This window comes from Oreochromis niloticus, linkage group LG7, assembly GCF_001858045.2.
Source record: "Oreochromis niloticus isolate F11D_XX linkage group LG7, O_niloticus_UMD_NMBU, whole genome shotgun sequence".
Lineage (NCBI taxonomy): Eukaryota > Metazoa > Chordata > Actinopteri > Cichliformes > Cichlidae > Oreochromis > Oreochromis niloticus.
Window position 1 is genome coordinate 17,476,601 of NC_031972.2, and position 26,461 is coordinate 17,503,061.

The window sequence follows — 26,461 nt, forward strand, 5'->3', positions numbered from 1 at the left end:
CATACTATAACATGAGTACATGTTTTTTTATTACATATGTGTACCTCTTGTTCCTCAATTTTTTTGCCTGCAATTGTGACCTCTCTTTCTCCACCCGTTAATCTTCGTTCATTTATTCTTTCACACAGAACAGGGGAAAAGTCTACAGTGTTAACTATGTCAAGGCCACCTTGGGGTACAAGCAGATAAAAACCGTGGTTCTCAGACCCTGACAAACAATACCTAGGGCAGCATCCCAGTTTTGTCGCTACTATCTCCTCCTCCGACCAGACGTTCGGGACCAACCGCAGCTTTTGTCTGCAGCCAGTCTTACGTGTTCATCCACCATGGCCTTTCCATTCATTGTCATGACATTACTTTTGGGCTCTTCCATGATGATGGCATTTGTCTTGGATCCATCCAGGAAAGAACCCGAAGCTGCCGTCTTAGGTGACAGGTCAGTATCGATATCAAATCAGAATCTGTGCAATAACCACACCACAATTTTGCCTGCCTATGTAGTTTTTGTTAGTACAGCCATCTATTTGTATGACGTTTTAATTATGTTTTGGGAATGTTTCAAGGAAATCTTTCTCTATTGTTCAGAAATCAGAGTGAGCTGTGTGCTGATGCACATGCGGTGAGGTCACATGGGTTAAATAGTAAATTCAGTGTGTGATTCAGGGTCATGTTGCCCAAATGGTTTTCAGGGAGAGCTGCACAGAGACATAACAGACTGTTCTGTTCAAGCTGCAGTAATGAAATCAATCACACTTGTCTCACTTCAGCCAAACATCTGCAAACCACTAGTCCACGAGGGTATTTGAGGGTATCTAGAAACAAACTACCTTTTCTTTTAATGTGGTAAAAACAACAAAGATTACTTTCTTTTATTCTTTTTCCAACACAACATTGTATGTTATGTTCAGGTGCCAAGGTGAGTCATGGCAGTCCATCAGAAAGAACCTCCTTAGGGTTCTGAACTTGCAGACTGAGCCGCAGCTACCTGCCGGTGCACTGGACAGTGTCAGAGAGCAGTGGAACCGAACCTTCAGCATCGTTTCTCACACAGCCAAGCATACTGCAAGTATGTGAAATCAAAAGATACACAGAAAAATGTACCACCCTCAACCTAGCGCTTAGTGGCAGTCAACTCTAAAGTCTTACAGTGCCTCTATATCTCCTTCCAGCCCCAGCAGTCCCAGGCTACTCTGCATCAGCTGATAATGGAAACAGTGCGAGCCTGAAGTGTTGTTCCATTGCCTCAGAGATCTTCATGAAAGGTGTGTAACAATACATTGTTATTTATGCGTAACAATAATACTGATATGCAGCATTTTTCAGTACAGTAATCAAGTGTTTAATTTTCCAGATCTGGGCTGGGACAGCTGGGTGATCCACCCGTTGAGTCTTACCTATGTTCAGTGCGCAACCTGCAACTCTGCCATGACCACTGTTCAATGTCCATCATCCCAAGTAAATGTCCAGGATGCCAACACACAGGTATAGTTAACAAATACATTAATACAAGAGAATAATTCACTGATTTATATGTTTTGTGACTCACATTTACATCTATAGATATTTATATGTTGTGCTTTAGTCCCAAAAAAACAAAACCTGGCATAGGAAATTCTCATAGGTGTGTGGGAACAGCACAATGCTTAGATTTATGATGTACTTTGTTATTTTCTCCTATGCTGCCTAAGAACAGCACGTATCTTACCATGGTGTGCTCTGGAGGTGAAACAGCTGCATGTAGATAAGCACGTGACCTTCTTCTTCCTGCCAACATAAATGAACTTTACCAAAAACAAGCCAAGGCATTCCCCAAAGTTCATCAACCAGAAAAAGCGTGACAGCAGGAGAGTATTGTGGAAACAGAACAGTAAATAACTATCAAAACTAGAAGTCGAATGGGTTGTTATTTTGTTTAAATCATTTTGTATTTAAACAAAGTAAAAATGTAAATCATTTCTTGACACCGTTCTTGCTTTATTTGGTGTGGAGCAGAGCAAGTCCTGCACACAACAGATGTTTGCATTTTTATCACCACAACTCTAAATGTTTATGGTTTTTTCACTGAAACAGTACATTTTTTTTTAAAATGCTTAAGCATCAGCTCTATAATCATGAAAATATGCACCATGTCTGATTCCTGCTCTCTTTATCTTTTCCCAGGACCAGGTGCCATGCTGTCGGCCCACCTCCCAAGAAGAGGTGCCCATAGTCTATATGGATGGATCCAGCGCCATTGTCATGTCCTCCATGCAGCTGACCCGCAGTTGTGGCTGTGAGCTGGGCAACTCTGAGGATCGTGGCAAGGAGTAGGCTGAAGTTTGTTTAACAGTCCTGAGTGTGTGGTATGAACCGCTTGGCTTTTATGCACACATCAAAAGAACAAAATATCATATCCATAATTATGTTCTCACACAAACGCTGCTTTTGTAGGTTGTCTTTCTCTTTTAAAATAGAAAGTGCATTCAGCACTGGCTCCAGGAACCAATGCAAGTCTGGGCTTTCCATTCCTGCAGCTGTGCTTTATTAAAACAGGAGTTTTGGAAAGCTGGACACTTATTGTTCAACTGATTTAACAGTAATTACACAATCTTGCTTGGTGATTATGCACTACATTAATGTCTTGGTCTGTAACCGTTGAACCAAAGGAAGGTCCAGCCAACACATGTATGGTAAATCCTCACAGTCTGTCTTTAAATAAATCTCATGTGGACAGGCTACTATTAATAGCTGTTAACTATTACTGAGTGTTCCCTCAAGAAATGTAAGACTTGAGCCAGACCCTCTCACAAGAGGATCTGGCTCTACTCTTAAAGCAGATCGTCTCTGATATGTAAAACGATCTTTTCTCATTTCTTGTTGTGGAAAAGAACTAAAATTCAATCTTCACAGATTACCTTTCATGCTCACAAGATAAATTTAGCAATCTATTAATTTCTCTGGGGCATGGGCACCACCTTCCATTGGTTAGACTCTATATTTTCATGTTTCAACTGAGGAAAAAGAAAAACAACGTTGGCCCGCAAACCCCAAAACTGCAACTTTAATATTTCATAATTAAACTATTTACTGGTGATATGACTGACATGCTTTAACAGAGGAGACCAAACAATCTTCTGTCCACATTTAATTTTTATTTTTATTTGTCATATGTATATAAATTCTGCCAATTGCAACAGTTAGATTTTCAAAATTGAGATTGTTATTTTCGAGATTGGCTGCTTCGTTTTTATGTGTTTGTGGCATAATTTACATTACATTATCTGACTGCTTTTATATACATTTACATGTACATTTACATACATTTACATACTGAAGAATTCTTGTTTCTTTTGGTTGCTTGTTTTAAAATTTATGCCTTTTTGATTAAGACTGGTGAGAGTTCTCGGTTGTAATTTTATTTTGTTATATACTCTGGCTTACTTTACAAAATTACCACCATGTTTTAAGCAATGTTTCACAAGTGCTTACAGTGCTATACAATAAAGCAATCTGACTAACACATTTAAATAAACTTTTTTTATTGTGCTCAAGACACTGTTTTCACATCTTAATCATTTGTGCCATTCAATAAATTCTTGCTTATTCCAATAAAAGATTATAAATGATTGAAATCAGCTAATTTTTGTATACTTCTCAGTTGCTATTATGTAAGTAAAATTCACAGATTAAACACAATGCTTCACAGTAAAACACAAGAAACAGAAGTATAACATGTCACAGCAACGTATTGTAACAGTCGCAATTGTGTGGTGTCTCTTTAAGACCACCTAAGTTAATGTTTCGTGATGTCACAAGTATGCGCCACTGCCCCCTGTAGAGTGTGTGAGAAGCGTGCTGGCACATGGACTCAGATGGACCTCATATCTTTACCTCCCTAACTCAAAGTAAAGTTACAGGTTGTATGAACACTGCTCGCTTCATGTATGATAAGACAGCAGCCGTTCAACCGGGCCTTGTAAGGTTGGTGAAGAGTGTGTTTATTAAAGGACAAGCACTGTGGAATTCCCAGTACCAGTATGGTTGTGGGCTGAGTGGTCCTCTCAACCACTGAATACAACCCACGTTACAGTATTCTTTATATTATTCTCTGAACTGACATTTTTAAATAAAACTTTCCTTACACCAGCCCCTCATGGCTTACTGCCAGCCACAGACTTGCTGTTAATTCAAGTGGGAGGGAAATAGTAGATGATGAGGAAAAGTTGGCACTGTACTCTATAAAACTAGGTGTTGGTGTGAGGGAGAGCAACATGTTGCGTACTTTTGAGGAGCCTCTAATGTTTTTTTAGCTGCTGTACATGCAATCCTTTCCTGGCTGCAGTGAAATCCTTACATATAGTTCTAAGTTTAAAGTCTGTGAAGATTCAGGTCTGTAGCTCAACATTGGCAGCTGCCTCGGTTTTTGATTAATGCTGGACAGAATGCCAGGACATATCGGCATATGGTTGTCTTTTGGCATACTGTCGCCACTTCTGCTGGCTGTCGGCGCAATTGAATGTTCAGAAAAAGAAACACTGATCAACCCGCTTCCCAGGAGGGTGATACAACCAAGTGACTGTTTAATGGAGTGTACTGGGATGACGTACATCAAAAAATTGCAGCTTCAGGACAATCATAATATACGGCTGTCAGACTCAACTGAAGGTAAGGAGACACAACGTGGCACATCAACTCTGGGTTGGAGGCATGGGGGGTGTTTGTTGCAAAATCAAATCTCAGGCTGTGTTCTGAAAATAACTCCTGAGAGACATCATCACTAGTTAAAGTGGTTCTGCTCCATCTATCTCCGCCTGACTGACCTGTTTTATATTGCGCATGTGTATAGGCCTTCACAAACTAGTTTCCTTTCCTAGGAGACCTCGGGGAATACTGTTGGCCTACTGACCTCAAGTGCAACATTGGTGAGAGCTTTTTGCATGCCTACGTGGTATTGCCTGTGGAAATATCTGCTGTGGGACATGAGCAACTGGAGGTCAAAGCCACTGCTCCATCTGCAACCACACTACATGTACATAACAGCCCTACAACAATTGCAGAGAGCTGCGGCCTTCGTTACGACGTCACACAGCATTTCAGCACACAGAACCCCGGGACATCGCTCTGCGTCCAGGTTGCTACCTTGGAAGATTCACTGGGGGACACAGTTCTTAAATGTCCTCCATATCTGGTCACCTTCTGGCAAAGAAGTCCAAATCAGCACCAACAACAAAGTGCTGGATAAAATATCAGAGGTAGAGGTATCCAGATCTTTTAAGTAAAAGCACCAATTATGGTATTAAATACTACTAAAGGTCCTGTATTTTTAGAACTTTTAATGGAAGTATTAGATGCAAAAATACAGAATGAATAAAAAAAACAGCCCCTTTGTCACAAAGGAGATGGAGCTCACTCTATAACTTATGGTGATTTTCTTTAAAAATTGGCATCTTTTTCTTTCGATTAATTTAAAGCTGCCACAAATACCCACAGGGGTTAATATAAAATTGTCACAGAGCTTGTTTTTTTTTTTAGCTAGTTTTAATTTGCTCATACCTAGAAGCTGAAAGTGTTACATTCTTATTGGTTATATGAACTGTTTGGACATTTTACTTTATTTGTTCTTTTCATACTTTGAATGTTAAAAGCTTACTTTCTAAACTATCTAGTAAGTAAACCTTTTATATTAATAGAATAGAATAAAATATTCACTATTTCCTCGTGAGCTGTTTTGAAGTAACAAGTAACAAGTGTGTCTGGAAGTGGTTGTAATTTATACTTAAGTGACCAACAGCAATAAGGAAAATCTATTGTGGGTCTCCAAGGCTCAATAATAAAATAGGGTATCAGAGATGCTAGTAATGGATGGTTATGCCTGGATTGTAGTTCAGGGGTAATGCTGGGGCAGACTTTAATTTCTCAACATTCTTAAGCAAGTTTAGATTTATTCTCTAGTGCGCTTGATGTGCATTTAAATCCCTTACCTGAATGAACAGAAAATGAGAGTGCTGTGAGTGATAGTAACAATATTATCTACTATTTTGACAAAATGCATTTAATGGACTTGCTATGATCACTGAAGCTGTATACTACATTCTTTAAGGATTATCATAAACACACCATCTTAAATAGGTTTTAAGATGATTATCAAGCATATGAGCATGATGATGTGGGTATTATGAACATTGTATGGCACATATACTTCTATTATCCACAATAATATTCTTACGATATATATTTGGTTTATGTGACTTTAGTTATAAGGGTGTTTCGTGGCGCTTGGGCCAAAAGGAGCAGATGGGGAATGATTTTAGATCTGTCAAGTGCTCGGAAACTTTCAGGGCAAACTTGTTGCTCTGCTGATGTATTCAAAGGCAAAAAGTTCTGTAAATGTTCTCTCTATTAAATGAAGAATGTAATGATGTTAATGTTGTGTTATGAGGTTGAAGGCTGTATTATTAAACTATTTCATTTTCCTTTCACTGTCACATCTTTATTGAGTTTAACTATTTAAGAAAGCTATGATAAGATATGATAGTAATTATATTTTTGCCCCCCCCCCTTCCATTTTCTCTGTTTCCGCTTATCTTATCGTTTATTTTATGCAATTGTTATGCATAAAATCCTCACAGTGTATCTTATTGCATTTCATTACTACACAAGGACACAATATACTGCCACCTCCTGGGTATGATGTAAACTAATGGAAGTACTGGAATGTAGTCCCGTTTACCGTCCAACCACTGGATGGCAGACTTCTTACAGGGTAGAACTGATCCAGACACACAGCCAATATAAATAAATAATTTACTGCCATCAAAAATAACTACAACTAGGGTGTACAAGTAGGGTGAAACACCAATTTCTCTGTGAAATGTTAAGCATTATTGCTGTCTTTTAACAAACACCATATTTTCTTGTCCACGTTTTTGTATCAGCTTCAAGTAGGTCCATGTTCCATTGCAGTTTTTGTGATCGGTCTCAAAATAATATTCAGTCCCTGTTAGTTGTTTAAAATAATATTAACCTGGTGGAATTATTCCTAATGATCAAAACGGTTACCAAAAGATCCATTCCTACTGCATGTTCAAATGATAAGCAGCAAAATATGAGGCAAATCTAAGTGAAATTTTTCAAATATGCCATTTTTCTATGTAAAATATCCTTCTTGTATTTTTCTCCTGAGCTGTAGCGGAAACTCAAAACCTAACATAGGAAATTTTAGACAGAAAAGACCTAGTATTTAAAAAAAAAAATCAATTTGAATTGACTAATCAATCGCAGCATTAGTTTGGTCATGACAAAAAGTCATGCTCAGCAAACCTCGGCAAATCTCAGTGCCAGAATACATCAACTGATGGCTCAGCTGATACCCTTCAACACATGTAATTGGAAAATTTCATGTAGTCTGGCTACATTTACTGAACATCTGCAAGCTGTGTTGCAGCCCACCCCATCCCAGCTCTCTTCTTTCTATGCATGATGTAATCAATGTCATATCTGTTGTTATTGATGTCTGTTTTGTACAGATTGAAATGGTTTGGGTGCGGAGTGGGGGAAACCCTTTTTCTGTTACAGTGTAGACACACTATTAAGCCTAAGCACTATTGAGACTTAAATGAAGGATGAATTTTGTTGGTGTGCTCTGCTGGCAGGCGACCAGGGGCAGCATAACATAACCCTCCTAGTGGGCCTCCAGACGGACCTTTCTCAGCCTGTATTAAAATGGAAATATCATGAAAGGTGTGACTAAGGTGAAAAGTGAGTCAGGACATTTTGCCAGTCTTAATCACCACCAACAAATAATCACAAGAAAGTGTGAAAAGAAAAAAAAAAAAAAGGTAGCTTGTGTGTGTGTATATCAAAAGCCAGTCATACTTGCCTTTAAGCTGTCTGCTTCTTACGGAGTCATTTTTTAAGTTCGATGGATACATATCGCCAAGGACAATTTATTCATGTGTCCCCTCAAATGATCTTATTTATGAATATATATTAGTCAAATTTATCAAACAGGACCACACAGGACAAAGGGGATGATTTCCCTAACTCACATTTCTTAAATCCCTATTTTTCCATTACATATAAGCATGAGATCAAATGATTATTTGCTGTAGGGTTTTCAATACTAAAATTATGGCAAGAGCTCACTGTAAATAATAAATATTAAAAAATAAAGCATTGTTTTTGCTTGTGCAAATTTTATATGTTTTATTATATCATATTATAATAAAATTACTTAGATCTATTCTCTATCTTTTCTTGTTTTACGTCAACATTCTATTCTTCAGGTACCGACAACCAAATTAAATTACAATGGAGCACATAACATGTAAATATAAACACAGGTGGCTGTACCATGTGTCTCAGGCAGGGGTAATTGTGAAAAGTTTGCGCAAACTGCTCTAAAGAAGAAAAAACTGTGAATAATGTTGCCCCTACTGGACTCTTTAGACACATTTATTTTCGATATATACTTAGAAAAGCAAATCGACAGCTTTAGCAATCTTTCTTAACAAATTTGAGTGTATAAAACTGAGGTTGGTCCCCGGATGGCTACGAAGAGTAGAACAATCCAGTAGGCAGACAGAGTGGACAACCCAAACACGTAGTGGCAGCAGACAACTATCAAACAATGTCGCCCTGACAGTTTTTAAACTAACAGCCCACCTTCACCGGTAAACAATGTGACCAAGTGAGAAGAAGACCTCGGCGAGGACTGTGAGAGACGCATGACAACCAACTTTGGTTGTTGTGAGACGCACCATGACATCTCAGCCGAGGTAGGGAGACACAGCCGACGCTAGCAGCTACTAGCTGAACGCTAGCTTCCCAGTCCGACCCGTCGGAGTAAGTTAATTAGTTAGATAAGGTCAGCCTGCTCGGTGGCAGCGCTCCGACGGGTTTATCTGAGCCCAGATTTAGCTTGAAACTTTGTTGAAGTGTTAGAGTTAATTGTTATTTTGTTTACAGATTAATGTCAAACTAAAAGCCGTGCAGGGTTTTAGCTCGGTAAGCATTTCGAGGAAGAGGTGGAATCAGCTGGAAACTGCAGGGTCGTGTGAGTTTTAGCAGCTGGGTTAACGGGGCTTGTGTGTTTATAGCAGCTGTTTTGTGTTTCCAGACTGCACATTTTACGTTCATGTTTGGAGAAAATGTACCGCTTCATAACTCACGGATTATCAAACCTCAGGCGTCGTTTCTTAAAAACTTGGATTTAGTTGGAAAACAGCTGGAGTCGGAAGTATGTGGGCGTCCAAGGCTCTTTAAAAAAAAAAAAAAAACGCCGTGTGTGTGTGTGTGTGTGTGTGTGTGTGTGTGAGAGAGAGAGAGAGAGAGAGAGACTATATCTGACTATATCTGAATATATCTGCCGAGACCAGTTGTGGGTGAGGGGAGGGAGACGGGATAAAAGGCACACTATTAAGAAAGAGCTTAATAATAACTGATTGAGTGCAAAATGCAATGAGAGTGTAAAAAGAGGTGAGTCTAGAAGAAATGCTCAGTGATTCATGGGAAGCCCCCAGCAGCCTAGGCCTATTGCAGCAAATCTAAGGCAGGGTTCAGGGTCACCTGATTTGCTCCAACTATAAACTTTATCAAAAAGGAAAGTTTTAAACCTAATCTTAAAAGTAGAGCAAGACCGGGAGTCTGTCTCCCAAACCCAAACTGGGAGCTGGTTCCACAGAAGAGGGGCCTGAAAGCTGAAGGCTCTGCATCCCATTCTACTTTTAAATAACCTGGGAACTACAAGCAAGCAGTCTATGAAAATGTATGCAATGCCTTCTAAGGATACTGGCCAAGTGAAGCTTTTATAATGTAAAAAAGCACTGGTCCCGGCACAGAACCCTGTGGAACACCCCATTCATATGAACAAACTGTTTGACAGATATTCTTTGAACCACTGCAGCGCAGTACTTTTAATACCTATGTCATGTTCTTATCTGTATAGTAAAATATTGTGGTCTATGAAAGTGAATGCTGCACTGAGGTCTAGCAGGGCAATCATAGAGAAGAGTCCACTGTTGCCACAAGATGATGAAGTCTAAATCCTGACTGCAACTCTTTAAATAAACCATTCCTCTGCAGATGACCATTTAGCTGTTTTACAACTACTCTTTCAAGAATTTCTGAAATAAGAGAAACATTGTTGAATTAGCTGAGACAGCTGGGTCAAGTGAGTAGTTAGTATCAGGTTGATGGTTTTGAAATTTCTCTGCCCCTGATTGGCAGCTCAAGTTCTCTATCTGTCCCGAGTGTCTTTATGGAGGTCATTAAACATTTCAAAAGGGCAAGATAAAGTTGTTCACTAAAGTCACAACTACTGGCTATTTTTTTTTTTTAATAATAATTGATTTGTCTAGAAAATAAAAGCCATGGGTTCATTCTTAAAAACAAAAGTGGAAAGCTAGACTTCTGCAGTGAAGGAATCCTTTGGTTCTGCTGGGGGCACTTCTGTTGGCAACCCCCATGCCAATAGGAGTGATGTGAATGTCTTTTGGAGTCACAAATCTCAAATCAGTTATAATGACTTTAACGAAAGAAAGAATTTAAAATGGGGAGATGTGTCAGTGACATCTTCCAATTACTTGATTTGAATATTAAATCAATCTAAAAAACATATAACATGAGTAGTAATCCTCTCCCCACACTTTTAGACAACACAGTAATAAATAAGTAATTGTTTTTTTTATCCTTTATTTATTTATACCCCCCCTCTCTCTTTTTTTTTTTTTTCCCAAACCCCTCAGTTGTAAAAGGCTGATAAGGTATTGTTATCACACTGCCGGATGGGAGGGCAGGGGGCGGGGACACCTAAGTTTGTGAATGCAATAACTCCACATAGGAGCTCCAAATTCATACCATAGGTGTAGCTACTAAAAATCTCAGACAAGTTTGAGTCTCCGGGATATTGACATCTAAACGTGAGGTCAAGATCACTTTTTCTGAAAACCTTTTGATTGCTATAAATCTAGAATTAGGCGACATAAGATTTTGAAATTGATCCCAAAGGTCAATTTGTGTCTACTAGGTGGCTGAGAGGTAGCACTGACGGTAGTATTTTTTTTCTTTTCTTGTTTTCCATCAGTCATCTGATAAATTGCCAAATGTTAAGGCAAAAACGCTTCAGAGGCAAAGCAGTGTGGTCAGTCATGACATTGACTGTCAGCCATTTTCAACAAAGTTTCAAGATGTAATTTTACCTCATACTACCTGTGGAGACTTGACTTGAGTATCCTTGCCATAGAGGTGGTTCTGCATTATCTTAAATTTGAAACAGATTAGAAGTATGCCTAACATTTGGCAGGATATATTTATATATATTTATCTGATTTGAGTGCTCAGCGTTTGTGACTGCTGTCTCACATTGCTTTGAATTTGTGTTGCCACTGACACTCTGCAAGATTTTTCATTGAAGTGTGAACTGTTAGAGATGTAGGTGGAATTTGCTTCCTTTGGCTGTTTCAGTATCAGTACTGCTTTCTTGTGGGTAATTATGCAGGGTTGTTATTTTGCTGTTTTGTCCTGCAGTCACTTAGATTGTGGTATTTTGTCTTCTGTGAGTGGCATTTGTATGCTAGAGGTCACTCTTCTGTTTCCCAAAATTCAATGGAGTCAGCCAGACTCCTCAAAGTAGTTGACATGAGCCCACAGAGGGTTATATGGATTTTTTTTTTTTTTTTTTTTTTTTTTTCTTTGAACACCTCCACCCTGCTTGCTGGCTGCAGTCTTTCTGTGTGGAGTCTGCATTCACCCACCAAAGACATGTATGTTAGTTTAACTTGTGATTCTAAATCAGCTATAGGCTTGGAAGTTCTCTTCTGTGTTAGCACTGTGACCTGTCTCCGGTGTAACCCACCTGTCACCTTTTGACCGATGGAATACTCTCCAACTACATTCTCAAATCTAAGCTGGATAAGCAGAAAAAGTGTATGAAAGAACAGTTAATAGAATCTTTTTAATGGTAATGTTTATTGTAGACGTGCTATCAATACAAATGAAACTCAAGTCTGTGGAAAACACGCTCTGTTGTCTTTGATTTTTCAGTATTTACCATTTACCTTTTACTTTCTATAAGGTACTTGGGTTGTTTCACTTGTGCATCATTGTTATCACCATATACAATCTTCAGAACAAAAGCATTCATGACTGTTTTGGAAGACTATCCTGTAATTTTAATACAATTAGTTGTATTGTTTAGCCCTTACTGTTTTTGCGGAGGAGCCTGTTACTGGTTTGTGCTTTCAAAGGAGTTTGGCCTTATGCATTTGGCTTAGTCCCAAATTTTTGCTGTTACACTTGTTGCCATGGAGGCATTCCACTGGGGCCGCTCTCAGCGAGGATGATAACACTGTTTTGGGAAGAAAACAGAAATTTTAAAAGGTACATTAAATGCTTAGTTTGCGTGAGTATATCCAAAGTATGAAGCATGTATTGATTTCTTGGAAATGCTTCCATTATAATTTATTATTGTAAACAAGCTTTCTGCCAATGACAGAATATCAGGACTATTAGTTATAATCATCTATTTGATGTCTGAAGAGCTGCATGTTATCTTTGGGGACTAGAAAGAACAGATGTGAATGTTTTTGGTGAATCCTCAGGGCACCTGTGAGTCCAATTACAAATGTCTGTTGATATGACTGATGGCACCTTCTCCCATTAGACCTTGCTGCTCTGTCTCTGGGGTAAAGAAGAGTATGATATGATGCCCTAAAATTGTAGTCACTAAATTTTAGGATCTCTTAAGCCAAACCCAGTTTCAGTAATAATGTCAGAAAACAAATAAGGGCTGCATTACAGTCTCAAATCATTTAGTTAACCATGTCTCCATAGTTTGATGGTAAGCTTTCCGTTTTATTTTCGATCTCTGTGTCTGGCTATTTTGTTATGCTGGTAATGGTATTCTCTTAAAAGCAGGGTTCAGTTAACATGTGACCTTCTTTGTAATCTTCTGCAGTGCACACGATGGAGAGAGGCACCTCCTTCGCCTCCGAGCATGGCAACAGAGGGTCCAAGAAGCCAGCCAAACCCAAGAACCTAAGCCTGAGAATGTACCCCTTTTTGGGGAGCCATACAAGGTAAAACATGCACCTGTAGGTTTTAATTATTGTGGTTATGTATAGCAAGGTTTTTTTTGTGTGTGTGTGTGTGAGGGTTTTGGTTTTTTTAATGTTCACGACTACATTGTGACAGTATGTGCAGAACAGATTTAGGCAGTTTTTACATCATGAATACAATATCTGGTATATTTCATATGCATTTAAAGAGTCCTACCAGATATTCCTTCTTTAGTCTTTGCAATACTGGTACATGACCCAGTCTTTACCACTTTCATTTCTGTCTTTAAATCTATTCAGTCTCCTGGAAAGTGAACATTACTGATCATGCTAACTCACTATAAAGAGGATTTAAAAGAGGTTTTTTTCCATTGCCTTAATTTTAATTGATGGTTAATTGTAGCGACTTTTAGAAAACTATTGGATAAGAATAAAATATTATTGGGTTGTTTTTTGTTTTTGTTTTTTTTTTCTCCAAGGGTGAAAAGAGAAGGACTATATGTAGCCTGAGAGGCAAAAGCCAAGGCCTTGTGGTCAGCTTTTTATTTAGGTTTTTTTTTTTTATTTATTTATTTTTTATTCACCATACTCCCTCTCCTGTGTGAATTTTAGGATCTAGAAACCTGCTAAACATTTCTTTGTAGGTTTTACTACATAAAAGTGAAATAGGAAATATTTCCAGGACAAAAATAGGATTTGATATGCTGATGGATTCCTCTCAGTTCATCCATCACTATAAAGTTGATTACATTCAAGAAAATGTGCTGAAGATTTTTTTTTTTTTTTTTTTTTTTTTTTTTTTTTTGAATATCTATTTGTTAATTTTTGGAAAAATGTTTTATGACCTGAATATCGGCCTTCTATTAACATGTTGATCCTTTTTGTAGACAAACAAAGGAGATGAACTTTCCAATCGAATCCAGAGGATGCTGGGCAATTATGAAGATGTGGATACTCCCTCACCCCTTTCCATTGAGACAGTACCCACTCCCGCTTATGCAAACTTCTCACAGTCTGATCAGGGTCAGTTAAACACAGATAAATCAACCAAACCTCCATTTCAGAACCAGGTCCTTTCCATGTCCACCCAAAGCCAGAAGGAGCCTGCTAGTAACTCCTCACACCCCATGAGAGGAGTTACTACCACTTCCCCGACTCACCATGGACATTCATCCACTTTCTCAAAGCCACCTTTAAACCACGGTCAGGGCAGTCAGCTTAACCACTCATCACATCATCATCATCATCATCATCAACAACAGAAGAACGAAGTCTTCTCAGACCTCAGGGACCGTGCCAGTCTTTACCACGAATTGTCTGATCAGTCTGACGATGTTAAGCCGCTACCCTTCCTACATTCCAGTGACCATAATCACATGGACACTGACACTAAGGACACTGTTGATGGATATCAAGGGTCCACAGACCATGCCCCTCAGTCTTCCAGCAATGTCGATGTTTCCACATTGAAAATTAAACAATCCCCTAAGGATGTATCACTGCCTCAAGCTAACAAAACTAACGCACTACCCTCCCAGACTTTTCCTCTCCTCTTGTCGTCTAAGCAGCCCAGTGTAGTCATGACCCAGAAGCCAACAGCATACGTGCGGCCCATGGATGGGCAGGACCAGTTGATCACAGAGTCACCTGAGCTAAAGCCTTCACCAGAACCATATGCTCCACTGCCAGAGTTGATAGGCAAGTCTGACCTGGGTAAAACAAAGAAAACGCCACAATTTTTGGAGGTGAGTTAATTGTCTTAGATATTACACCTTAGCAACTGTGAGATGTGCAATTTTTTTTTTTTATTAAAAAAAATAATGACAAAGTACTCAAATTTATTTGAAAAAACCTAAATGAAATGCATTTATACAGCACTTTATCCAATTTTGCCTCCCATACTCTTGTTACTAATGGCTGGCAGTGGGCTACCATGTTGCTAACCCAACTTTCAAAACTTTGTTGGGGTTAAGTGTTAACAACACTCCTCTCTCCTGGAACAATAATGCTTAAAGAGGTTGATATGGTGCTATGGTAAATGCACTTTTCGGGATGCGTTATAACTAATAAATAGGTTTGAGTGTATCGAGCCAGGAGAAAGTTAGCTTGGCATAGATGCCACACAGTCAGTAAAAGTTAAGCTTGTTGTTTTTGCCTTATCACTTGTACCCGTATAAAGCAAACAAGACGAAACCTATCAGTTGGCGAAAGAAAGAACGAGGTTATTTGGTTTTCACTCTCAATGCCAAGCTAAGATTTCTAGTTCATGGCTGGAATGTTATATTCATCATCAAGTGGTAATGTTGCAAGAAAACAAATGTCAAAGTATTCATTTAAAAGAAATGTCAGAAATGTTAGTAAAAGATAAAAACTTTTCATACAATTTCAAGGTTAGCTACTGCCACTTGAAGTCATTCATTCTGTCGAGCTTGTGATATTAAGCACACAAGAGTCAAGAGCTGGAGGGAATTTGGTTTTGTTAATAATGTGCATTATTACAAATACAGTCGTATTACAGGCGAATTATCTTTAATGTCTCCACAATTTGTGGTGATTCTGCTTGATTGTTCACTACGTTGAAAACATCTTGTTCTCTTTTTTTTTTTTTGAGAATTTGGCAGAACTCCAGTTGAACTCTATTCATCGGTTCTCTATCACACGCACAAACATACACCCAACCCTTGCACCTGCACTGCTCCGCACCTCCCCCTTACCCTCCTGCAGCAGGAAATCGGTGCTGAATAAGCTGCTGTATTTTTGCTGCTGGGACAAATCCAGTGCAAGATAGCTTCACAGTGACTCACTTGCATTTCTTACTAACACCTCATCAGCATACGGCTATAGATGTCTTATGAACTGTTCTGTTGTTAGAAGCACAATGTAATCATTATTGTTTTATTTTACGATCGGATCAGTTCTACAATATTTATCACAAGAGTATGGAAACTTCTGAAAATGATGCAGCGTCTTGAAAGTTTACTGTGTAAATATTACAAAATGTCTTTTGAGCACGTGCTCATGTCTTTCTCAGGTGGACAGTATGATGTTGCAAGCAGCCTGTGTTTTGTGTCTGTGTTTTGTGACCTCAGCTGGCTCTGATAAATTCACCCCTAGGCTCAGCAGAACAATAAATGAGCTTTGTCACCAACTTGCATAACTGCTCTGGGGGCCCATTCAGTCTGACCTTATCTCAAACACTATCCATTCAGAAGGAAAAACTGGGAGAGACTCCTGAAAACAAACAGAAATGTGGCATGTGGACTCATGTGTATGTAGTATTTATCTAATGTAGCTGCCTGATATAGAGTATTGACAGTTGTTGTGTATTTTGAATGTTTAATCAGAAACACACACCTCAAACCATTGTTTAGTCAAATGTCATACATACGAAATAAGATTTTCCACCCTCTTATGCAGAAGTCTTTCTGTATCTAGCACAGGGATGAAAGTCTTTTTTTCTTATTATCTTATAACAATATTCATTACTATTACTTTTGAAAACTATACAATTTTCAGTTCTGATGAGGGACAGCTATTGCATTATAGCTGTCTCTTGGCTATAAATTTTGGAGTTAATGATGTAAGATGTTGAAGACAGATTTGCTGATCTTTATTTTGTTTAAAGATCTTTGGGTGCTTTCAGAAATGAATAACTATTGTTTTGGGGGGGGTTTCTCTGTAGACAAAGACGGATGAAGCTCGATGTGTGGAGGACATCTTAAGGGTAAAAATACCTGCTTGCATTCTCATTTTCAATTCAAAGGCAAAGGATGAAATTAACAAACTTGTTGGGACTCCAGTGAGAGTGTATGCAGCATGCACTACACATACAATAAATATCCCTTTGTTTTTTCTCTCTATAGGAAATGGCTCATGCTTGGCCACCTCTCCTAAAAACTATACGCACACCAAGCACAGATGAGCCCCCCAAGTCCCCTTTCCAAGCCAAGGTGAAAAATCTGTCCTGATTTTATGTTTCACATGTCTGTATAAGTGCAGGGGTCTTGGTTGCTTTATTATTTCATTTTTTCAAACTTGCAAATATTGTGCAGAGGTTAGTAACTGTAGTCTTAATTCTTCTAAGGTGCTACAAAGTATTTTGTGGATTTTATATATCTTAGTTTTCAATGAAGTCCAGATTGGCCAAGTTATTTTCTTTTAAACTATAGTCGTGCAAAAGCCCCCTCAAATTTTGACAAATTGACATCAAGTACTGTGGTGTGATTGAGTCACACACTGGTAATAAGTCCATGCAGCTGTGCAGTGGCTCTAGACATTAGGAGATAATTTACACATCACTTTTATGCTTCCCGAAGGATCGATATTTTTGGCTTTCACTAGTGTCAGCCAAAGGTCAACTTCTCAGTTACACAAGTCAAATAAATCTGTGATTAAATCAGCTTTTCTTTTGTGTTTCTCTCAGAATATTTTTTTTTTTTGAGCGTAAATGTGGGCGTTAATGTGCAGATATAGCTCAAATACAAGTATGACCTCGATTAATGCTAGCATGTTTTTTTTTTTTGTTTTTTTATCTGTCTTTACAGGAAGCAAAGCATGCCTCTTCATGTCCAGGACAGAGTGAGTGAAGCAAAGAGGCATTCAGTCATGAATCAAGCAACATTAGTTAAAAATGCTGTATTCTATATTATCTTGAAAAATCGGCAGTGAATGCAAACCAGGTGCTAGTCTGTTATGTTTGTGGTTGATGGTGGTAGCAGGCGGCTCTGTCATGTGATCTATTAAACAGGCTCTACAGGCTCTGTTCTGTGGCCACAGATTTGAGAAACCACCCACAGTTTTATTTCATCTTATCTAAATGAGAGAAGTAGTGAACAGTGTTTTACTTCTTAGTTTGCAGTTAGTATTGTTTTCACTATGATGACTTTCATTTAAGCAACAGCACACAGCTCTGACCTATCAAGGCATAGATGGAGGACCTGTGAGGGTGTACTATTGTGTCTGGCACTTAAACATTGGCATCAAGTCCCTTGGGGTCCTGTGGTTTGTGAGGTTGCTCAATCAGATTGAGATCTGGAGAGTTTGATGACTCCATCATTGCCTTGCACCCTTTGTAATATTCCTAAAGCTTCGCTGTTTCTGAGCTGTTTTACAGTGTAGTCTGGCATATGGTAATGCAGGAGTAGGCTCCTGCCTGGGGAGTGCAATGCGCATGTACACCCTGGTTTGCAAGCATTTTTGGATAGGTGGTAGGTGTCAGTGTATAAATACTTAAATGGTAGGAATCAACATAGCATTGTAACAAGATGATCGGTGTCATTCATGTAACCTTTCTGGAGATCAGTGGATTTCTCCATCAACGTTTTTACATGAAATGAATTAAGTACAACTATGGTGCTCTCTCAAAGATGGAAAAATGTTCTATCGGCAAAGTGAGTGGAGACAGTGTATTAAGTCTTCCTTTAGCTAGACATATTGGTTAAATGTCACCAAATTTCAGGTCCTACTGGCAAAGGCAGATGTGCAGTTAGACTCTCAGCTGTTGAAGTACCTGCCATCAAATATGGGGGGTGCAGTGTTTTACCAACACAAGTTAAATGTACACACATCGCAAATATCCATGTACTGCATTAATTCCATGATATGAGACATAACCTTTAAAATCCAAACTCTGCCACTAGATTTCAGTGCAAAGTTTACAAAGGCTTAAAACCACTTTGAACTTCCATTGTTTATTTTGTGGTACTAACTTGTTTACTTTTTCCAGGAAACCATGACTCCTCACCTCCTGAATCATCTCATCCCAGCCAGCAGATGTCCTCATCGTAAGTGCCGTGGCAGATAGCTGAAATGTGACTTGCCAGCCAAAGAACCATGCTAAACGCAAAAGGAAATCACTGGTTTCATGGAATTTATTGAATTATTTTTCTAAAAAGACTTTGTTTTTTTCCTCCACATTATAAAATATTAATAGCTGTTGTTATTGGCTACTCAGAGAAAAAGGTTGACTGGCATCAAGATCAGAAAACAAAGAGCATAAACAACTGCACATAAAGATCATTATGCATTATGGATTATTCGGGATGATGGTTTTTACTATGATTAATCATCGTGTGTTATATCAGCAAACGGTGGCAAATTTTATTCCACTTGCCTCACTCCATATTTAAGTAGTACTATTTAACTTAACCCAAGTATATCAGCATTATTATTATTGTTATTATTATTATTGCTAATGAAAAGGCAAAAAATTTCAATGTTACTTGAAAAAGTCTAAAGTGGTCTATTATCAAAAAAGTAGCAGATTAATTTAAATAACTAATTATTTAACTCAGTCTTTGTGGCTCTAAGTTTATTTAAAAAAACGGCAGTTATCAAATTATTCCTCTCATCAATTTCTTCCTGGCACATAGTTGCCGTATGTATTACTACTAGAGAAAAACTGAATATTTATCCAGTGTTTGTGTTTTTGCTGAAGTTCATTTGAAGCGGCACATTCCAGCGGGGTAGAGTCGATGAGCTCCAGTGAATCAGGGAGTAGCTCGGGATCAGATTCAGAGAGTGAAAACTCCACTGTGGAGCCACCTCAGCCCCCAGCTGGCACTTCAGTTAAAACTGAGGTAACCATTCATTTCATTTATGTACATGTAGAGAATATATTACTCTCTTTCTGTTCCTAAAAAATTTTCTAAAATCAACTTGTGTTTGCAGCCTGACGCCTCAGCAGTGAGCCATGAGGACTGGCAGTTGGGAAACTGGATCAGGTCCAGCCAACCAAATTCTGGCAGTGAAAGTCAAAGCGCGGTACTTGTTCCTGAGAATGCTTCTCATAAAGAACAACAGTTCACTCAAGACTTCAAACACTCCAGTGTTCAGGTGGTTGACTCCACTGGGGAGTCTCAGCCTCAGCTTTCTTCTCACCAAAAAGAGTTCGCAGACAGCACTGCCATTTCTCAGCAAAGCAGCGAAAGCTCTCAGGACAACTGTTGTCTGCAAAGTCGCCAAAAGTCTCTCTCTGCTGATGTGAACAGCTCAAAGAAATTCTCAAAATCGGTGAAAGGAGGTTATCCAGACCGCACTGATGCAGCAACCCCTGTGAAATGTGAGGAAGCTGTAACAGCTCAAACAAAATACCCGTGTTTCACAGATAGACCCAAGGTAAAGACGAAAGTAGGACACTGCAAAAAAAGCAAGGATGGCAGTAACAGTAAAAGGGACATTAAAAGGAATAAACTCGGTTCACAACATTTTCCTAACTCCTGCCCCAACCAAAGCCCTGTTCAGCCTGCCCCACCAGTCAGCATCGGTTGTAGCAAATCCGGCCCAGAGACCATCTGCCAGAGGGGCACCGAGATGCCTCACAAAACAACCCACAAGCACTTAGAGAAGCCTGGGCATACAGCCAAGGCTTCTCGGGAACTCGAGAGGACTCCCAGATCCCTAATGGTGAAGATAGAGCTAAGTCTGCTCTCAAGAGTCCCCCAGACCTCTGGCATTCACCAAGGGATTCCCAGCACTGCAAAACAATCGGCACAGGTCACGGATCCAGATAAAGTAGGCAGTGGTACTTCTGCAACACACAACCACACTAAAACCAGCAGGAAGAGTAAACCACAAAATGTGAGAAGCATGAGATTTGGTGCAGTTCTAGTAAACATACATGTGCACGGAAAGTTTTTGTTTTATTGCTTGATTTTCCTCTTTAGGCTGAGGTAGACAACAAAGGTCTTCCCAGGAAGAAACAGAAGCTGGAAAACAAGAATGCTTCCTTGACTAAAGTTTCTGTGAAACTGAAGTAGGTCCCCTAAATTCGTCAGATCTTTATCATTTAACCGTCTTACACTGTGTACCTTAAATTGTCCTCAATCGTCCCACCTGTAGATGTTCAAGCCATCCAGCAGAGGCCCAGCAGCGGAAGAAGGCCAAGAAAGATTGTCAGCACCCTGAGCCATCTGAAGATACTGCTAAAAAGTCAAAGCTTCAGAAGAGCCAGGCGAAAACACAAGAATCGAGTAAGAAAACAGAAAAGAACAAGGCGTCGCATAAACACAAGAAGAGCAATGGAAAGTGCACAGAGCATCCACAATCTGAAAGGGTAATTAGCCAAAAGTTAAGAAGTTTACTCAGCTAACTAATGTTATTACCTTCCTTCTTTTCCTTTAACCAGTGATTTGATTAAGTGATTTGTAATCTAATCAGAATACTTGGCTCTTAGTAAGCGGAATCACTCCAATTTTAACCAAGATGTACCCTGCAATCCTAGAATAAGTCCCCAAAGGTCAGCTTTGCTGTAACACCATCATCACAGCCCCTCAGCAAAGCTGTGGCTAACAGGTCCTTGCTCAAATTTGAAGAGGGGTAAGATTCATTGCTCATAATGTCAGCTAATATCCTGCTTATGTATTTTTGGAACTCCTGTCACACTAGTACTTTATCTCACAGACAACATCCAGTGAAGCATTACATAAAAGAGGCCAAAAGACTGAAGCATAAAGCAGATGCAGAGGTAGGTTTTCTTTAACTTGATTTTATAAAGTCTTATCCAGTTCAGAGTCATACAACTAACTAATGACCAATATGTACATGTTTCTCTCTCCGTAGTCGGATAAGCTCAGTAAAGCTTTCAACTACCTTGATGCTGCCATGTTCTTTGTTGAGAGTGGCATTGCCATGGAAAAAGATCCGCAGACGTTGTTGTCTTCCTACACGATGTTTGCAGAGACTGTGGAACTCCTCAAGTAAGAAACTGCATGTACCAGAGCTTGTTTGCACTATTATAACTTTTGTTGGTATAATGGCAAAGCTACAGAGTAAAAGTGCTCCAGGTTTTGGATACATGTAACAGTTCAGCTAAGTTTATTCTAAAATTGTTAACATTTTAAATGGAGCCCATCTGATATAGTAATTTTACGACCGATACAATTTTTTTTTTTTTTTTTTTTTTTTTTTTTTTTTTTATTAATCTGATATTCCACTACAGATTTCTGTAACATTTATTCTCTGCCTATCTGCTTGGATCATCTGGTTGTTGTTTTTGTAGTGTTTGAACCGTGTGTTGCAGGGAAGCTGCAGAGTGTCCTGTTGTGGGCAAACTATGTAACAATGTAACAGTGTAACTCTTTTTAAAAATTTCATTTATCCACTGTTATAATCAGCTAGATAAAACATAGATAAATGACTGATATCAGCCAGTAAAATGAGATCACAAGTAATTTGGACTCTAAGTACTTTTAAAGTAAATATTTTTTTATGTGATGGAGAAGCAGTCTATCATAATGTGATATAAAATCGTAATGTTCCCATGACAGCCTTATAGAAAAACAATAGCATCTTATAATGCTGTTTTAGTTATTACAGGCAATTTTTACTGTGCTAAGCCTGACACCAGGATAGATTCAAACTTCAAGAGTGAATTAACAGTGGAACCAGAGGCATGCCTGTTAATCATGTCGCCAAGTATAGAGCAGGGAAAAATGTGCCTTTTAACTTTCCAGCAAAACTCAAGCAGGTAATTTATATTTCTCTAGAAGAAGAAGACAAACACTTGTCACAGTGTAGCTATGGTATTTGTATTTTGGTTCTGAGTTTGATCCATGACTTGATGTGACTTTCTAATTTCGCAGGTTTGTGCTGAAACTTAAAAACTCAGTGGACCTTTCTGCTCCACCCCCAGAGAAAGACTTTCTAGTTTTATGGTAAGGTTTAAATGATGATTAATGTGCTGCTTTCTCCATTCATTACAGTTTCTGAGACCCTATTAACCTATGAAGGTTTGTCTTGATGCCTCCTCATGTAACATTAGTTCAGGCTGTATCACTGGAAACTGACTGATGTAGTAGCATAAAGTTCTTATTAAACAATTCCCACATGTCTAAATATGTTGTCAAAGAAAGCGTAAACAAATAGAAATAAGAAATTAGGAGTTGTAGAATAGATGGATAATATTCACTATTATTCTGTTTTTGTTTGTTGTTTTTTTTTTTGTAAGTCATGTGACCTATAAGTAACAGTCATGTGTGTCCTGTAGTTTGAAGTGCCAGTCTCTCCTGCAAATGGCCATGTTTCGACACAAACACAAAGCTGCACTAAAGTATTCAAAGACCCTCACTGAACACTTCAGTGTAAGTATTTAAAGGAGATGGCTTGTAATGGCAGATTGCCTTATTACGTGTAGAAAATGGCATTGATGTATGAGTACAGGAGCTGGTCAATATTTGTTTTGCTGATTAGATTTCTCTTACAGAGCTCTGCTCAGGCAACACACAATCCTCAAACATCCAGGCAAGTCATTTTCTTTCTATATTACAGTAACGAGTACATTGCTCTCAACTGTGTAAAGCATATCATAGAAGACATTCTGTACTTATATTTTTTTTTAACCTTTCTCCCTTAGAGTGGGAGACAACCTGTCCACCTGCCTGCCATCTCCAGCCACCACCCTCAGGTCCTAGCTCTAACCACAGTGCCAGTGGGTTGGTTGTGGGCAGTACTGTGGCAGTTCCTCAAGCCATTGAACAAATGACTTTCACCTATGTCAACATCACATCATTGTTTTTGAGTGCTCATGACATCTGGGAGCAGGCAGAAGAGTTGGCACGTAAAGGCAGCGGTAAGAACAAAGGAAAAGAGACCGAAGGTTAAAACGACCTGGAAAGCACAGTGAATGTTTGTAGTGTGGAGGGACTTAAAGGCATGGTTGTGCTTTTCTAACCATGCAGGACACTTTATTTGCTTTAATAATGATGCAAATAGTTACGTGTTGGATGTTCATAAGCAATTAATCTTTTGATTTTAAAAATTCCAATAGGTTTACAAGAAACATTTTATCAATCATAATCCACAAAGCGTCATCACCACAGGCAAAGGATGCAAAGTTGGTGAGCCAGTAAAATGTAGTTGTGTGCAGCTGCAGTGAGAAGGGTTTTCCCCCTCATAGCTGGCATCTGCTTGACAAGGATTTAGGACATAACAAAAAAGTCTATTTTTTAAATTAAGGTAATTTTGAGAGAATCTGCAAAGTAAAGATAGTAAACTAAGGAAATATTGAAAGATCCAGTTGTTTTGCTTGCCCTGTTGCTTTGTTGTTCCTGTGGGCAGCTGACATTCTCAGTATGCATCACTGACTAACTTGTACTGTGCTACATCACATTTATTTAAAAATAATAATAATAATACTTAAAATTGTTTGACTGACTTGTTTTTGTTTGTGGAGCTTTCCCATGCTTTTGTTTGCATGTGTTTCAGGTATGTTGGCAGAGCTGGACACTGTTATGGGGCCCTTAAACCTGTCTTCAGATATGACCTCCATGGTCCGCTACACAAGACAAGGTGTTTACTGGCTGAGGCTGGACAGCCAAAAGGTATGACACTGAAGGCCTGTGAACCCTTCAAGCTGCCTCTCACTGCCATAAATTCACTTTGTTATGTTTACCCTGATCACAACCTCAGCTTACCCTCAGGCTTGTGCCATTTTTGGCATGGACACTGACTAATCTCGTCAACAGTATCGATGCGGATGCATGCTCTAAAGGCTAGATTTTGGATTCCCCATCAAGAAGACGACACACACTGATGCTCTTGTTCTTCCTGTCGCTTTGTTTTCCTGGCACTTAAAAAAACATGGACGTATGCTGAAAACCGCACCTTCACATGATGTCAGAAAATACTTACAAATCGGGGCTTAACGGCGTTTGGATGGAAGCACATCGGATATTTGTGAAAATGGACTTTGGTCCTAGTTGGCAGATAAACACAGTTGTGGTGGAAGTACTCACAAAGGTGTTACTTATTTATGCTGATTATACCAACTTTTGTTATTGATGTCAGGAAACGCAGCACTTAAATGATATTTAGACTCAGCTTTTCCTGGTTGATTTTATTTCGTATCTGTTTCATTCTGAAAGTTAAACTTCGGCTTTTGTATCTTGAATTTTTTTTTCTGCTAAAGACCATGAAGTGTGTTGCAGAAGTGCCAGATGGTTACATTAAATTGGCATTTAATTTATTCATTTTAAATTCTCCATATTGGAATCTGTTTTCTGTTGTTTCAAATTGGCTTTGTCAGATTGACAGCACTGTGGTTGTACAGAGACACAGTGCAGGTGCAATAAGGAGACTAAATGATGAGCATATGCATTAATCACAATCAGATGAATGAAGGTAAGTTGGGGTACAGCTGACATATGAACAAAGGTGAGAGGCAGAGTTGGGAAAAACTATTATTTCAGAGGAGCTGTATCTGCACAGGCATTTTTAGAAGCCGTTGTGTATCAGGTGCAAGTGTAGTCTTGTTGATTTCAAGCTATAAACATTTCATTTTGTGTCTTACCTTTCTGCTCCTGTGAGGAATGTTGTTTTTGTGTGAATGATGATTGGGAAGTACCTGACTCACTGGTGAATCATGTTTCGTGGTTTTTGGAATAATGGTGAAGTTGTGGTACGGGGTGAGCTGGCTGCAGTACCGTTTAACTGTAGTGCGTAGTTTGTTAGACCAAAGCAGACTTCATTTTATTCCTGTCATCAAGTCAAAGAAGATTGCACATTTGGCGTTCTCCTCGTGGAAACTATAGCGTACAAGTGTCAAATAAAAGCACGCTCACATTGAAAGAGTTTCTGGTCCATGTGATCATTCCTCCTGTCCATGCTGGCTGTTAAAAGGTACACAATTCACAGTGCTGTTTTTGTGTAACCAAATTCTTGCTACATACTGTAAGTTGCACATGGTTGGCACAGACAACCAGGTATGAAAATATCTTGCAACCTGATCTCATCTCAATTTGTGCATTTATGAGGTGCAGCTGGCCAAACATGGTACATCCTCAGGACAAAGGAAGCACAGTGCTACTGTTATATCACTGCTAATGCCTAAAGCTTTTGTTGAGCTTGCTTAAAAGAACAGAAAGGTAGAGTCCTGGCTGAAGTCGGCCATTACAAGCCAATATGGTCAGATTCAGTGGACACGTCACTGTTTTTAACTTGCATTTTTCCTTATATGCTCTTGATGCAGATCAAATGTAAACACAGGTCACTGGATCTGCTTCCAGAGATGCAGCTGAACACAAAAAGGGAATTTTGAACAAAAAGATCAGATTGAGTTCGGCTTACAAAAGCATTTTTATGCAAAATGAGGACTGTGGATTTTGTCCCCTAACACTTTCATTTTTATTGCTTCATGAACAGAAGGAAACATTTCAATATCCAGTGATCGTTTCCATGCATGCAAAATGTGAACCTAGCCTTTAACCAAAGGCGTGTCTTCAAGTCCTTGTGTAAACAAAAGAAAAAGGTCTTTCTTTGGCTGTGATGGTGGATGTAGTGGTTCACTTTAAGCCTGTTTGTCAGTCTGTGTTGCCTTTAAACTAGATTGTTGTATTCATTAACAAAGGTGACTCTATGTAATGTTCCCTTCAGTTTTTGCACCAGTAAGCTTGATTTGTGTTCTCACACTTTGGTTGGCAAACTTTAACTTA

At 38.9% G+C, this 26,461-nt stretch overlaps 2 protein-coding genes across 3 annotated transcripts; both read left to right on the plus strand.

The window, feature by feature from the left end:
• Nucleotides 1-213: 213 nt before the first annotated feature.
• gsdf (gonadal somatic cell derived factor) lies at nucleotides 214-3,611 on the plus strand. Its single transcript, NM_001279581.1, has 5 exons — nucleotides 214-436; nucleotides 909-1,066; nucleotides 1,170-1,262; nucleotides 1,352-1,482; nucleotides 2,161-3,611. Exons 1-5 carry the CDS (start codon nucleotides 327-329, stop codon nucleotides 2,308-2,310), a joined length of 642 nt encoding a protein of 213 aa, NP_001266510.1. The 5' UTR covers nucleotides 214-326; the 3' UTR covers nucleotides 2,311-3,611.
• A 4,814-nt stretch (nucleotides 3,612-8,425) lies between these two features.
• On the plus strand, nucleotides 8,426-26,056 carry aff1 (AF4/FMR2 family, member 1). 2 transcript variants are annotated; one of them, XM_005456241.4, is made up of 20 exons: nucleotides 8,426-8,756; nucleotides 12,935-13,055; nucleotides 13,922-14,779; nucleotides 16,717-16,758; nucleotides 16,898-16,984; nucleotides 17,579-17,612; nucleotides 18,760-18,817; nucleotides 19,471-19,612; nucleotides 19,704-20,612; nucleotides 20,699-20,787; nucleotides 20,874-21,087; nucleotides 21,256-21,350; nucleotides 21,435-21,498; nucleotides 21,594-21,730; nucleotides 22,616-22,687; nucleotides 23,020-23,113; nucleotides 23,236-23,273; nucleotides 23,386-23,601; nucleotides 24,237-24,352; nucleotides 24,497-26,056. In XM_005456241.4, the coding sequence occupies exons 1-18, from the start codon at nucleotides 8,740-8,742 to the stop codon at nucleotides 23,441-23,443; spliced, it is 3,129 nt and encodes a 1,042-aa protein (XP_005456298.2). In that variant the 5' UTR covers nucleotides 8,426-8,739; the 3' UTR covers nucleotides 23,444-23,601; nucleotides 24,237-24,352; nucleotides 24,497-26,056. The 2 variants fall into 2 exon arrangements, with proteins under 2 accessions (XP_005456298.2, XP_019216544.1); XM_019360999.2 differs by having other exon boundaries at nucleotides 24,237-26,036.
• Nucleotides 26,057-26,461: the final 405 nt, after the last annotated feature.